Below are 15,553 nucleotides of genomic sequence, written 5' to 3'. Positions count from 1 at the left end.
AAGCTCCCAAATAATATTTTAAATGAATTTTTTCATTTAATTGAAGGGTTCTTCAATCTTCTTGAATTCTACACAAGAATGGAAAAGTAGTCTGTTTCACAAAGTAAACATCTGGAAGCATAGGGTATAACTGTGTCTTACTCACTGATAGTGTCTTAAAGTTTGCATGTCTGAAGTAATATGTGATATAGTTCACACTTCTTAACCTGTGCTTGTTAACTGCTTCATGTGTACTGTTCATCAAGGCTCCAAAGACACCTCTGCAGAAGAGCATGGATCTCTTGGGAAAACAGCTTTCCTTGTATTCCTTTGTTATAATAGGTAAGAGAATTTATGTAAAAGAATTAGAAATTATTTATGTAACTGAAACCAACGTGTAGGCTTGGGGAAATGGGGCTTGATCTACCCTTAAATATTTTGACTCCTCGTTTTATTGGTCGCCTTGAGTTCATGTGACTAATCATCTGAAGATTACTAATGCAATGTAACTTTCATCATAAGGGTGTTTCCTTGCTTTTTCCTGCAAACGTACTTTTCTGACTTAGTTTTTGCCCTCTAAATGCTTCATTTTAAATTGCAGTGTGCCTTATAGTCTTATTCAAGGTGTGCGTGAGTGAGTACCTCGCTGCTGGTGTGACTGGGCAGCTTGATTGGCAGAGGCTTTCTTCACCTTTGCCATACTAATGGAATCATGTTTTGACAGTAGAAGAAATAATAAATTTTTATGGGTAGCACGATGATAAGCTTGGTTTTGGCTATTTGAGTTCTTATTCTTTTCCCCATGAGGCAATAGTACATGTTGGTTTTATTTTCTTTACAGGAGTTATTATGCTGGTTGGCTGGTTGCAAGGAAAGCATATACTTGATATGTTCACAATTGGTGTGAGGTAAGATTTTTGTTTTTAAATAGTGTAGATCATGCCTTACAGCAAGTGTCTGAAAACTAGTGATGTGTATTATAGTACACTTGCACACAGACTCTTTTTAAGTACACATAAGTAATTTGAAATGAAAAAAGACTTTGTGCTGTAGAAGAGCAAATTCATGCACATTTTTGATGATAGGGTGTGTTCGTGTCAGTTTCTTAAACTGCATTTGTATGGTGATTTGAGTGTCTTATGGAACGTCTGCAAACATGATAAGCACTGTACAGTTTTTTAATTTCTGTCACTGAGTAAATAAAGAAAACATAATTTTATAACTGGCATCAGACAAAACTAAGTTGCTGCAAGCCTTGTGTCACATAGTTCATTAGCTCATTTTCTAACATACTCTGGAAACTTAATTCCAGGCTGTTGTCTGCTGAGAATAACACTGAATTTAGAGGATCTAACTGTACTGCTAGAAAAGTTGCTGAGTTGCGAATTATGTGGACAGTGCGTAAGGCAGAAGTGTTTCTTTAAGTGACAGGATCAGGCTCTGGAGATTTACCCTTTTGGGGAGGAGAGGGAAAAATAACACCAGGATGTGCATCTGTGAGCATTGTGTAATGAGTTATTGTGATCTTGTTTACACTGTTATTTGTTTTTATTTGTTTGGTCTGGGGTGGTTTTTTTTTTGTTTTTTTTTTTTTTAAATGACCTTCCATGCTGTTCCAGCACTTCGCTCTCTGCCATGTCATGATCTGGAAGTAACAGCTTGTGGAACAGCGGTCACTTGAAGTGGTGGCATTTCCCACTTCTGTTTCCCATATTCTTCACAATCTGGGCTGCTTTGCACAGTCCTAATTAGTGTTTTGTGTAGGCAAAACAGATGTACATTTGATTCCCCCCCCCCCTTTTTTCTTCATACTTTTGCATAACTAATGAATAGAAATGTTGAAGTTATTGCATTTTGTTACTGTGTTCAGTGTGTATCTTACAATGAATGGTATACAACTAGAATCACATGGCTCTGCTTTCTTTCACTTTTAACCTCAGTGAACACAGCTACAGAAACAGTGTTCTGAAGTGTAAATGCATCATTGCTATGTATTCATGTATGATATTCTAAGGCAAGACTTGTATATTTACTTTCATTACAGTTTGGCTGTCGCTGCAATCCCTGAAGGACTCCCAATTGTGGTTACAGTGACACTGGCCCTTGGTGTGATGAGAATGGTGAAGAAACGGGCTATTGTAAAAAAACTGCCTATTGTTGAAACTTTAGGTATGACCGGAATGTTAGGAAATCAACACAAATATTGATGACTAATAGTTAAAATGAAGCAGGTATTCTTATTTTGCTAGCAAAGTGGTGGTATCTTTAAAACACTCCTAAACTAAATGCATTTTCACAGAATTCAGGTATATGTTTTTGAGGGACCACCAACTACTTTTTTAATTTAACTGAAATAGTCTGTCACTATTGCACTAGCATCACTTTAAACTGTGTGAGTGATCGGATGTACAGGGTACTCTTTTTATACTTTCTTGAAGATGTTCGTGTTAAATAAGACTTGTAAAATGTTTTCTAAACTAAATTTTTGGTGTAAATTTAGGGATGATATTGGCAGTTGGAAACAAATCCAAGTTTGAATACTAGAAAAAGCTTTCATAGTAATGCACCTGCAGGATGTTATGCTGCTCATATTAAAACTTAAAATCATTTAAAACCATTAAATCTTAAAAACATTCTGTACGTAGTTTCAGTCATGAAACATGTGAAGCACAGGACATGGAAAAGAAATAGAAATACTAAGTTAAATAATTCTGCTGCATTTGAATTTCTTTTGCATTTGAAGATCGGAAATATTTTTTTCTAATGCTGCTGGCAAGAGTTTCATTAGTGGTGCAAGGTTTTTTCTTGCCTTTGCAATTCTCGCTATAGTGTCCAAAAATGTCAAGATACTGCAACACTGTTTCAAAATGCTCTTTTCCTCATTTAAAAAGGCATATCCAAATCTAACATTTCTGTAATCTTTTCATTCTTACTAAAATTTGCAGATTTAGTAGTGTAAGTCACGCTTTTGTGTGATGCAAGTGTTGTGGCTAGTGTTAGATGTTGCACTTTTTAGTAAAGAAGAATGAGTGCTATAAGCAGGCTCTTAGCTTTCCTCCTCACCAGGAATCACAGCTGAGATTTTAGTGACGTAGTTTGAGATACAGCAGAATGAAATGATGGAGAGGTAGTGAATGGAAGCATTTCAGAGCAGTGGTGAATTTGGGCTTCTAACTAGGGTGTTTTATTTATTGGGCAAACTTGCGAAGAACCTTGCACAGCTGTTCATTAATAGTTAAAAATCGGCTGTCTTTCTTAAATCTCATTTTGTTTTTTACGAAGACAGCTGCAGTATTTCTAGAAATTTGCTTGTCTTGAATACTTTTTAGTGACTCACAATGTTCTAAAGAAGCATTGTCTTATAAATGTTAATTGCTTATTTCAGGTTGTTGCAATGTAATTTGTTCAGATAAAACTGGAACTCTCACAAAGAATGAAATGACTGTTACTCATATTTTCACTTCAGATGGGCAGCATGCTGAGGTATGTAGTGAGGGTCTGTCGGACTTCAATTTTCCCTTTTACTTTATTGTGTGTACCAGCTGAAACATGCTTGAGTGTACTGCGGGTAAAGCATCCGTTAAAGTGTAACTTTGTTGCACCAAATTTCTGTTCCTCAACACCCACTGAATTCTGTTCTTCAGTTCACTTAGTATTGTAGCTTTTGAGTCCTCTATTGCAGTTATCCAAGCTGTCTCTGGTTACAGACAAATTTTTTGTATAATTAAGTTCTTAAATCTCTTGATGGCTGTAGGACACAATAAAACTCTCAAACTCTTCTCAGTCAGGTTTTTTTCACATTACAGTTAACAGAGGGTCTTGTCACTGACTTTTGTAAGCATAAATACTGGATTTTTTTCATATTATTTCCTGTTATTTACCTATGTTGGCTTATATATACTGGTTTTTATTTTTCTATCCTTAGAATTCTATAGGAATACTGTAATTGCTTTTTTTACTAGCACAACTTGTTTACATCTGGGTCAAATCAGCTCCTTTTTCCTAATTGCAAGAGAACTTGAAATGGCTATATAATATATTAGCTGTTAATGCTGTAGACATGAAGGCTTTTAGGATCCTAGTGGGATGCCTGGCTTTTATGCACCAAAAATACAATTCTACTGTTTTTAACACCTCTCTGAGGTCTCAGCTGATAGGCTGTTCAACTATGACTTTTATTTTTTCCTTCATTCTTCTTACTGGATGAAAGTAGGACTCTGCTCTGCACTTCCATTCCCCTGCTGGGGTTATGCATTATTAACCAGGATAAAGGCAAATAGGAGGAAAAAATTAGAAAGCAAAAGAAAGAAGAAAAGAAGAAAGCAGGCCTAATACTGCAAGGCAACAACATGCATACATAAATGCAATGTTAAGGAATAAAATTGCTACTTTTTAAAAAAAATCAGTCTCTAATATATTTTGTTGAAGAACTCGCCCTCAGAATTTTTATGCCTTAATCTAGCACCTGCCACATTAGAAGCTGAGTAGGAGAATCCATCCATGCTGGGTAAAATCAGTCATTATGAATGGCTTTTTTAAAATTTTCTGTAGTTTATAGTAAAAAGCTGAGATCAAAATGGTTCATAAACCCAGTGAACATTACATTGCATACTACCTTTGGCTGTTTGTCTTGCAGGTTACTGGAGTAGGTTATAACAGGTTTGGAGAAGTGATGCTTGATGGTGAAGTTATTCATGGTTATAACAACCCATCCATTAGCAAAATTGTTGAGGTAAGATGTTGGCACAGGGAGGTGAGTTTTAATTGATGACATAGCATAAGAGCTTTTTTATGGCATTGACTTTGTGTTCTGTTTTCTCCCTTTTCCTTCCTCATCTCTCAGGCTGGTTGTGTGTGCAATGATGCTTTGATCAGAAACAACACGTTAATGGGGAAGCCAACAGAAGGAGCTTTAATTGCGCTTGCTATGAAGGTGTGTACTTGATGGTTCTTTGTGGATTCATGGCAGGTGGGAAGTGTGTAGAAATAGTGTTTTTTATTTCTTTTTTCCTCATTTTCCTCTGCTTTGGGGCTCCTGGGTTTGTATTGCAGTTGCTCATCCCCTATGTTTCTTGTCTATTGGAAGTCTTTGGGCAATCTGGAAGATGAGAGAGTTATTTAGAACTGAAGTAGAATCTTTATTTTCATCTTCTTGCACCTAGGACTGTCATTTTATGTGCCACAAGCTAATTTACCTGTTGAATATTGATTGTGCTGTCTCTTTCCCAGTTCTCATCAGAAGCAGTAAGAAGTTGGTAACTGATGTATTGGTGACTGCAGCATTTATAGTGCCCTTTAAGTGAGGTAGTCTGAATTGGGGACGTTGTAGTTAAATGTTTTTGGTGTTTTTGTAATGCTGTGACACACCCATTACAGCTACTGAGAAATGTGGCAAGGCATCTTAGCGCTTGATTTTTTTTCTACTATGGCAAATAAATTGATAAAAACCTTGAAAGATGAGTGCATTAGTCTTTCTCTCCCTGTGTAACTGAGGCCCGAGATGTATCTGTCTTTTCCTGCTGAGACTTATTCCAAGTCCCCAGTCTTTGACTGGAAAGGAGCAGTGTGTGATGTTATTTTGGCAAGAGCCCATAGAAAGTGAGAACAGGAATCTTTCACAGCTGTTGCTGGAAAGGGAGGTAGTGAAGGAGTTGTGAAGCTCTAAGTACTGAGAATGGCTTAAGGCAGGCTGCTGCTTCTGCATCTTTTTTAATCAGCACTTTCTCCTGGACTTGGTTAAGGGTAGAGCATGGAATGCTGTGAGTTGCATCAGGGTTGGGGAGAGAACGGCATTCCGAATGATGTAGATTTTGTCTGGAGTCTTCATGGTTAGTTTCAGATGAAAAACAAGTCATTTCAGGTTGGATCACACAGACTCAAAATCAGTGACTTGCCTTCTCCAGACTTTGCCACAGTCTTGTGTTATAATTTTGTGGGCCCTCCTAGCAGAGAAAGTACATAGAAGATATTAAAAAAAATTAAAAATACATTGGGGCTTTAGACATGTTTGTCAAATCAAGAGCTACATTGCTAGCCATTGCAAGACTTGTGTTTGTGGATGGTCATAATCTACAAAGTATTTCAAGATCTTTGGGTCAAAGATAGTATAACCATGTTAAATGGTCTGACTTATGCTGAAGCCTGAAAGAAGCCTCTAGGTTCTTTCAGCACTAGTTTATCTAAACTGGAACAGTGTTCTCAAAAGCAACTTTGGAGATTAAACTGGTTTTTGAAGAAATGATTGTTAACTAAGATGTCTCAACAAGTTAACAAATTGCATAGCTGTTTGAAAAGAAAAGGTCCTGACATTATGGTGGTACTTCTGTTTTATACAGATGGGTTTAGATGGGCTCCAGGAGGACTACATAAGGAAGGCTGAGTATCCCTTCAGCTCAGAACAAAAATGGATGGCTGTTAAATGTGTTCACAGAACACAGCAGGTAAACTCTGTTCCCTTGTGCACTAGCTCTGTAGAATGGTTATGTACCTCGTTTAATATCCTCGTTTTTCACTTCAGAGGTTACAGCAGGCTGGTAGTGCACAGTCCTGGGAATATGTTTTGGTAACAGTCACAGTTTTAGTTTCAAACTCTGAAGTGGAGATGAGATTAAGAATCACAAGAAATTATTGCCATAAAAGACATACTGGGAAATAATTTTAAGTATTGTGATACCTGAGACTTCGAATGTATACCTGGCTGATCTTTCCTCCTCTTCCTCCCCCCTCAAACATCTAAAGCAATTCTGCCAATCTGCTGCCGCTTCAGGGCTATGTAGTTACATAATGAATGAAGAGTAAGGAGATGCATTGATGTTCAATAGTTAAAAATTCTTTTGCCTGAAAGCCCAGGTTTTCTGGTTTTCAAGCAGACAGCACATTCCCCAGTGTTGACAGATTTTATTGATGTCAACAGTGTCCCACATTATCAATAGACACCATTCTTTAACCTCTTTTTTTCTGTCTTCTTGTGCGTCCACATGCATATTTGCATTCATATTTCATTTAAACCAATCTGAATGCTTTTGTTACAAATATTGACATAGTCACTACCAGTCTGATAACTGGAGCCTTCTAGATAATATGTGCAACAATAGACCTTATCTTGGATTTATGGAAAATTTCCTAGCACTTCTGAGAAGAAAAAAAAAAAAAAAAGAAGGCTACTGATAGTGTTCAAGTATCACAATAAAATCTTTGCTTTGGAAACAAAGTATTTGACTGCTTTTATCTATATGGATAATATGGTTGTATTAGCCTTGTCTGTATAAAGAGTAGTGAGCAGGAATTGCTATATGATTTTCATCCATGTAAGGATTTACTGTGTCTGTGTTTTGGTATCAGCATTTTTAAAAGATTGTTGAAAGAATTGGTAACAGTTTTAAAGGGAGCATAAATTATTTGAAGGCTAGGAAAACAGTGGGAATAGAAACTTAGAGCTCTATCAGTTAAGCCTGTCAGAAAGACTGAGGTAACTTGACTACAGTGCATAAATACTTCACAGGGCAAAAATAGGTGTATTAAGAGAGAGCTTTTTAGCCAACAGGGAAGAAAAGATGAGAATCAGTAACTGGAAATTGAGCTGAGGCAAGGGGAAGGGAAAGAATTGGTTAATTTACCATTGGAGTTGTGTTCAAGGTAGGTGGTGGATTCTCAGTCCCTTGATGTTATCAAGGCTAGATAGCTATCTGAAAAATAGAGGAGTTAGGCATGGGACGAGGATGCAGGTGATGTTTAATGACCTGTGCAGCTGGTCAGATGATGAACTAAATGTCTTTCAGGTCTAATGTTCTGTGTAGGTTTCATTTCTGTCCTTTCCATGGCCTCTTTAGTCTATAAACTCTGACCCACAGTGTCTAATGTGTATGTCTACTGAAATGGGATATTGATTAATAGCTTGGCTCTTTTGACATTACCACTCTTGAACATTGTGAAATACTCAAAAGAACAGATTTTTAGATTTAGAACTGTAACTTTGATTTCTATTATATTCTGAAGACTAGAGAAGTACAGACACGCCATTTTTACATTTGCACGTATGTGTACTTGTGTATGCGTATATTTATGTATCTGTATACGTGTGCAGACAAAAATTTTTCCTTTTAGGACAAACCTGAAGTTTGCTTTATGAAAGGTGCTTATGAACAAGTCATTAGGTACTGTACATCATATAACTGTAAGGGGCAGACACTACCTCTCGTTCAGCAACAGCGAGAGCAATACCAGCAAGAAAAGACATCTATGGGCTCTGCAGGACTTAGAGGTAAGACATTTTCAGTGTCTCAAAATAACTTTTTTTTTAATGACACTGCTTATTTAAAAAAAAGCGCAGTAGGAATTTTTTTGTTCAGTGAGTGCCACTGAGTGGTTTAACTTTTCTTTTAAATGGGGGAGTGGAAAAACAGGTGGTGTTGCCTAAGGCCTGTATAATAATTAAATTGCAAAGGGTGAGAAAAGGCACTGCTGGTTCCTGACATGTCTTGCATGTGACCATAACTGAACAGTACATTGCTGCCCAATAGCTTCCATATCTCATTTTAGATTTTGTGGATTTTTTTAAAAAATGTGGATGTTTGGGTTTTTTTTGTTTTGTGATTGTTTTTTTTAATTACTTTGGGTTCTGTACCTTTGTTTTGTGAGTTAGGCTAGCGCAGCTGACTGCAGGTCAGGAGGTGCCATTAGGACTACAACATTTTATATTAACACAGTGTAGAGATTTTTAAAGACGACTGTGAGTACTTTTCGCAAGATGATCAATAGGAGGTGATTGTGGGCAAGCATTATACATGGCTGGCTCTCTTTGGCCTCTGTAAAGAGACCTCTAGGCTGTTAAGTCCGTCCACAGCTTTTTAATGGGAAGGTATGGGTACTGTGTGGCTCAGGAAATTCCCAAGGTGCACATTACTAGAAACTGAAATGATTTGCCAGGAGTGGTATCTTTTTGTGGTTGCTTTGTTTGGACAGTCATTCTTTGTGTCTGCTTCAGACCACAGTCAAACAAAAAAAATCCAGGATAGTGTTTTGAAAAAAATGAATTTGCTTTTGTCTTACAACTCTTATGTCATTTAAATATATTTGAATTAAGAGTTCTACTGTAAAAGACATTCGAGAAGATATTGAGCATGTACTCAATAAAATTTGTCTCTCTAAAAAGAAAAAAACAAAGCAGACAATAAAAATGTTGTAAACAACAACAACAAACCCCCCCAAAAACCCAGCCATGCGTGTAGAGAGAAACCTCAAAGCTAAGTGCTGTTCTCTTTCCATATAGTGAAAGTATAAATGCTTTCATCTGAGAACAGATAAGAAAGTTATCTTTAAAACCTGGAATATGTATGTTTTGGTAAAAAGACTATCCTTTGGAAGAAAGGAATACATGTAAGTGGGCTGTTCTGAATGCTCATGATAACAGACATTGCTTCCAAGGTTTAAAGAAGTGGAATACTCAGATGAGCAAAGCTACTCAGTGTTTCAGCACTGAGGCCTTTGGTCAATATGCAGACATATAGTTGTATGCCATTAGCTTTCATTTAAAAAAAAAAAAAAGTTGTTTTAAATGCTTATGTAAATGTTAATTTCAAATATTTTTTTTCTTCTTCTTTTTTTTTTTTTTCCCTCCTAAAAGTTCTGGCCTTAGCTTCTGGTCCTGAGTTAGGACAACTGACTTTTTTGGGGCTTGTGGGAATAATTGATCCTCCACGGACTGGTGTAAAAGAAGCTGTTACTACACTTATAACATCAGGAGTTGCAATAAAAATGATTACTGGAGATTCACAGGAGACTGCAGTGGCCATTGGTACGAATAGTCCACTTCCTTTCATTTTTCACTTGTTTTCTCTTTTTGGCAATGCCTAGCTAATTGTTACAAAGTGCGGGCATTAAGTCTTTAACATTTTTGAATTCTGTGTGATGGATATAGCATGGTGGAATTAGAAGAAGTTAAAAATAACAATCCTAGCCTGAGGTGATACTTTGGTTTCAGCTTAACCTCTAGTTTTTTGAATTTGGTTAAAGTATGACTTTTGCTGTTTGAGCATTTATAATTTCTTACTGTATTTTGTTATAAGATACACTTGACTTCTGATTCTTATTCTTACACCCCAACACTGCTCTCCCTACCATCAGCTTTGGATGCCTGTCTTAAAGCAACAGAGAAATGAAAATAGCCAGCAATGAGTATTTAGGATCAATATGGCACTTCAATACTCTCAAATACAGTTTTGTCCATATAACTCAGTTTGAAGTTCAAATTCTATTAATAAATATTTAAACAATTACTTAACTTTATGTTTTACAATATAATACATAAAAGTATAGGTTCTTAAGCCAGCATATGAATTCTTTATGTACAGAATGATGAAGAAAAAGTTGAATGTGCACATAAAAAGTACACCCACAAGCTAGCAGTACTTTTGCAGAGGGCTTTTTTATCCTTGTCTTCCCCATGTCATCTTTCATTTTTTTGTTTTGTTATTTTTGAACTGTGATTTCTTCAGAGAGGACTGAGCTCTCGTGTTTACATGGCACCTGACACAATGAGGTACAGACCTTTAGACCTAAAAAGTCCAAGGAAATAAATATCTGATTAGGATAGACTTTGTAACATGTGTTTTGTTACTCTAAAGTTCAGATATTGACTCCAGCATACTGAACCAATAAGGTGTTAAGATGTTCTGCTCTAGGCATTTCAAATCTGAAATGCTGCAGAAAATACACGTTTAAAGAAAAATAAAATTTGGTACATAATGTTTTACAAGGGTAAGTTGTTATTATACCTTTTCTATTGTTTATTTCCAGCTAGTCGACTAGGATTGTATTCCAAAAATTCACAGGCAATCTCTGGAGAAGAAATAGATGATTTGGATATTCAGCAGCTTTCTCAAATAACACCAAAGGTTGGTTTTGATATACTACTTACTGAAATGCAGTACAGGATATATGTTATATTGAGAAGTGCTTTTTTTCTGTGGAAAGCTAAAATGTGACTTCTGAGATACAAACAACATGGTTCTAATAGAAGTAGGTGATACAGTAAATTAGCAGAGGCTTTTAGTACAGAAATACGGAAGCTGTCCCAGATCAAACAAGTATCTTTTGGTTTGACATATGACCATATGAAAACTTATTTCTTTCAGCTCATACAGTATCTTTTCAGTGAGTTCATTACCTTTGTCTCTTTTAATGATGCAGTTTGTTTTTACCTTTCAATGCCTATATTGAAACTTTCACTTTCCTACTCTCAGTGAGTATCATTGCCTTTTTCTATTGTTAGACCATTTTATTTCTTTGAATAGCTCAGCTCATGTGTATAATCCCACAGTTTGCATGTTCAGACAGTCCATCCTTTCATAATTCGTAAGAGGAGCTGTCTGTATCTTCAATGACTTTTAATCAATCTGAGGTCACTGGTTGAGAATTTTGAAAGGGTCTATTTATTAAGTTACTGCTTGTTACTTTTGAGTTTTAAATAACTAAATCTATTGGCCAATGTCAAAGTTGTAAATGTGAAGGCATAATCAAATGCAGTTGAGGTTCAGGCTTGGCTATGTTGCAAAATTTATGCATAAAAATGCTGCTCTGTTTGCAAAAGACTGCAAAGTTAGACTGCAGCTTGCTTGAGTCTGATGTAAGCAAGCCAAAAGCCAAATATTTACAGTCAAGAAATGTTCATGTCAGCTTTGTGTCTTTCCTTGGTGACTCACAAAAACAAACTTAGAAAAAAAGAGTTGTGTGGCAAATAGTAATTTTTGGTTTATTTGGTAATGCTTGTTCTTAAGGGCTGTCCACCTTAAATAACTGAAATAGCGACAAATTTACTTAGTGCATGTTTGACCTGAAACCAAATTCATTTTGTAGGTATAATTCCTAATAAGATTTTAAATAAAAATCAACCATTAAGATTGATATCTGTTTACAGTCTAAAGGAAAAAGAGATGTGAATGCTAACAGTATGGAGTTTATGGAAAGCTAAATTTGACATGCTGAAATTTCAATTCACAGAGAAGAGCAGAGACAAAAAAAAAATGCTGAAAAAAGTATTTATTCAAAGCTGGCATATTTTTAAATTAGCTTTAAAATTTTAATCTGTTACTAATATGCTACACAAACTAGTAAAATTGAAATGTCCGGAGTGGCTTGCCACTAGCGCTGACATTGGAAAAGGACATTTTTTTTATAGAGTCAGCATGGCAATCGCTTGCATGAATTTAGTCAGGAAGGCCAGCAGCAAGTCATTATAGCCCAGTTGCTTCACAATTTCAGAGGGTTTTAAAATTGCATATTCTGTTTTGAAATAAGTAGCACTAACTTTGGTTACCAGAACACACTTGGAGTTTTCTCTGGAATTAATGATTTTTACTCTATTAAAAACACAGCTCACTGGTACTTCAACTTTAGAGCTAGCAAGAGTACAGCTGGCCTTTGATAATATTTTTTCTATCATCTAGTTTTATAGAATCTAGTGCAATTCTTCACGTTTCTCAACTTTTCACTACTTCTTTACTGTGCTTTTAACAGATCGCAGTATTTTACAGAGCCAGTCCCCGACATAAATTGAAAATCATAAAGGTACGTCTTACTGGAGGCTCAAATACTGGACTGTTGCTATGAGTACTGTTTGTGGTGCCTTTACTGAAATTATAATGTGCTACAGTGTGCCAAGATGAAACCAGAAATTTACTTGCTTTGAAAGTGAAGTCTATTTGAAAATATTACTAGAAAAATGCATAGTGTCCACAAGGGATAGGCAGCTGCTGGTAGGCAACGTCGTGCTTTCTTCTATGTAGGGAGCTGAGGGTTGATAGAGATTTTGTCACACTGCAGTTGAATTGACTAGGAACTTGGAAGAACCATATTTCTGATACTTCTGATACTCAGAACTGGATAAAAGGGCATGAATTTCAAGCCATGTCTGAGGTAATGCTTCCATTCAGAAGTTGACAAAAGAAGGGTAGCAGAGAAGGGTATACTCAGTGTAACAATTGGAGCAATCAGAAAAACAACAGTAAGGAGAATGAAGTCAAGCATTGAGACAGTTGGAATATATTGGGAATTATAAGAGAGTGATAATGGTAATGTAAATACAGTATCATCTTTCTTTCTCTAGAGCTTTTTACTTTCTTGTAAAGGCAGATTTTTTATATATCCTAGCTTTACAATTTAGGCTGTCTGAATATATGAACTGAAGTTTAACCTAAAATCCTGTATAAAAATTCATTAAAATAGCTGCATTTTTTTTACAGTGGAATTACAAGAAATTGGGGGGGAAAGGGGATTGGGGTGGGGTGATGATGCCAACCTTGCATCTAGAAAAATATTATAGAATTATTTTTTTTTTAGTTCCTGATTTAAGCTCTTTTCCCTTTCTTTTCTATAGTCCCTGCAAAATAACGGTGCAGTAGTAGCTATGACAGGAGATGGAGTGAATGATGCTGTTGCTCTGAAGGCTGCAGATATTGGTGTAGCAATGGGACAAACCGGAACAGATGTTTGTAAAGAGGCAGCGGATATGATCCTCGTGGATGATGATTTTCAGACAATAATGTAGGTGATAGTTATGTACATGCTTTGTGCTATATTGTTTTAATGAAATGTTGCCTGGGTTAAAACCAAAAGAAGTTCACTGAACTTGTAAGTGTAGAAGCTGTTAGAGTTCTCCGGTAAGCCAGGAGAATTATCTTTATGGTGATTACCTGTATTATCCTCTTAAAAAAGAGCTGGGAACATAATAGTACAAGGGGCAACTAAGCATTTCTGTCTTTATGTATGTTAATGGAAGAAAGAATGTATTTATGTGTTCAGACCTTTTGTTACTTTGGTCTTGTACATAGATCAGATGTAAGTAAGGAAGGAGGTTATGCATGTATGTGCTATAAAAACTAATCTGTATTTCTGCTTCTCCAAGTAGAATTGTGCTTGTAGTGTATTTGGAAACATAACTGAAGTGAAATTGTGAGTCTGTTAGCTGTCAGTAGGATTCATCTTCATTTAATTTCTTACTTCAGAAGCATAAATCTTATGTAAAAATGAGAGAGAGCATTCCTCTCAAGATTTAAAAATTTTACACAGTGCTGTGTAAACCCTTTAAATGTGGTGGTGTTTCAGAAAAGGAAAGGAATATAAGCTATTTAAATATCACAGGTGAAAATAAGTTACCAACTTGCTGTAACCAGCTATTCATTACTTGTGCTTTTTTGTTTGCTTGGTATACTTCAAAAAGAGCATAGCTAAACTTCTCTTATTTTGAATTTAATCCACCTGCCTTCAGAAGGTAGTGGCTGTTGGCAGAGCTGGACTGCTGTCTAGTGACATAGCCTTCATTTTGAAATTACGCATCAATCTCAGAACACTTCGGTTTGTCTGAAAGTATGACGCTTAACCCTTGGGAAGAAATGAAATGTAGATGCACAGTATAAGAAAATCTACCTAGGTAGCAGTATGTCAGAGGATGATCTGAGAGTTAAAAAGTTTCCATAATAAGGCAGCCAACAGCAATGTGCTGTTGTGCAAAAACAAGAAAGAAGGGAGTCATTTTAAGATATTCAGAAGAGTACATAGGAAGGACATTTGTGGTAAGTACTTTACTTGGGCTTGCTGAGGTTTTTGCTGGAATGCTTTATCCACTTTCGCTTGCTTCATCAGGAAAGTTCTCCAACAGGAGAGTAAAAAGAGTGGTGAACACTAAGGGGGGGAAAAGTATGAGCTGCCATAGTTTTACATCCTTCCTCCAATCCCTTTAATCTTTTTGTCTTAAAAGTTACAAAAGGAATGCTGATGAATTGTTTCTTGGCTATTGGGGGGTGTAAGAAAGAAATCAGTTTTATTTGCAGCAGAGTAGACTTGAACTAGGTATCACTATAATTGTGATAATGTGATAGGCAAGTTGCGACACATGCTGGAGTTCGAGAAGGTGGTCTATACATATTTCATTCTGGTGCAGTAGGAATACATGGTCTTTCAAAGTCATGCTATATTTCTATACTTTTGTTAGTGTGTGTGTTTGCCTTTTTTTTTAATTATCTAACTTGAATCGGAAGGACTCATCAAGGATGATGGTGAATCCTGAACATGGATGAGATTTAATACTGACATTTCATTTTGGAAGTTAAGGGGCTGGAAAAATAACTGTTGTGATTAATCTCATAGTCAAGTTGAAAAACAATGACCGCCAAAGTTATAAGAACCTCATCTCCATTTGTTTCTTGACATTTGTATTGCTGCTTAAAGTAATAGCTTTTCTTGGTTTGTTTTAAGCTTTTTTTGGCAGTAGTCTCGTTTGTCTAGCAATGTAATCTTTGTTTTTAATTGCAGGTCTGCAATTGAAGAGGGTAAAGGAATTTATAATAACATAAAAAATTTTGTTAGATTCCAACTGAGCACGTAAGTTTGGAAAGTTGGCAGTATCAGAAAGTTCTAACCACATTGTGAATGAATCAAAGCATCATGAAACAGATGCTGCATAAATTGTGTGAACAATGGAAATGTTGCATGGAATGCTGATATGCTATGCTTTTGAATTGTTGGTATTTTGTATTTGGAGGCTTGTTTCGTTTTTAAAGGATCAGAAAATAGTGCAACA

The 15,553-nt window shown here is 36.1% G+C and overlaps 1 protein-coding gene across 4 annotated transcripts in view; it reads left to right on the top strand.

Annotated features, from left to right (window-relative positions):
• Positions 1-15,553, top strand: part of ATP2C1 (ATPase secretory pathway Ca2+ transporting 1) — a 69,784-nt gene that overhangs the window by 48,378 nt on the left and 5,853 nt on the right. For all 4 annotated transcript variants that reach the window (XM_064444133.1, XM_064444135.1, XM_064444134.1 and 1 more), the window contains 13 exons: positions 246-321; positions 821-887; positions 2,024-2,148; positions 3,365-3,462; positions 4,616-4,711; positions 4,823-4,912; positions 6,315-6,419; positions 8,083-8,239; positions 9,602-9,772; positions 10,774-10,871; positions 12,493-12,543; positions 13,352-13,518; positions 15,286-15,354. In XM_064444133.1, coding sequence (XP_064300203.1) covers positions 246-321; positions 821-887; positions 2,024-2,148; positions 3,365-3,462; positions 4,616-4,711; positions 4,823-4,912; positions 6,315-6,419; positions 8,083-8,239; positions 9,602-9,772; positions 10,774-10,871; positions 12,493-12,543; positions 13,352-13,518; positions 15,286-15,354 — 1,370 coding nt within the window. The remainder of the gene's footprint in view (positions 1-245; positions 322-820; positions 888-2,023; positions 2,149-3,364; positions 3,463-4,615; positions 4,712-4,822; positions 4,913-6,314; positions 6,420-8,082; positions 8,240-9,601; positions 9,773-10,773; positions 10,872-12,492; positions 12,544-13,351; positions 13,519-15,285; positions 15,355-15,553) is intronic.

Source organism: Phalacrocorax carbo, chromosome 2 (assembly GCF_963921805.1).
Source record: "Phalacrocorax carbo chromosome 2, bPhaCar2.1, whole genome shotgun sequence".
In the NCBI taxonomy this organism is placed as follows: Eukaryota; Metazoa; Chordata; class Aves; order Suliformes; family Phalacrocoracidae; genus Phalacrocorax; species Phalacrocorax carbo.
The sequence above is the reverse complement of the archived record's forward strand: the minus strand, read 5'-3'. Positions and strand labels throughout refer to the sequence as shown.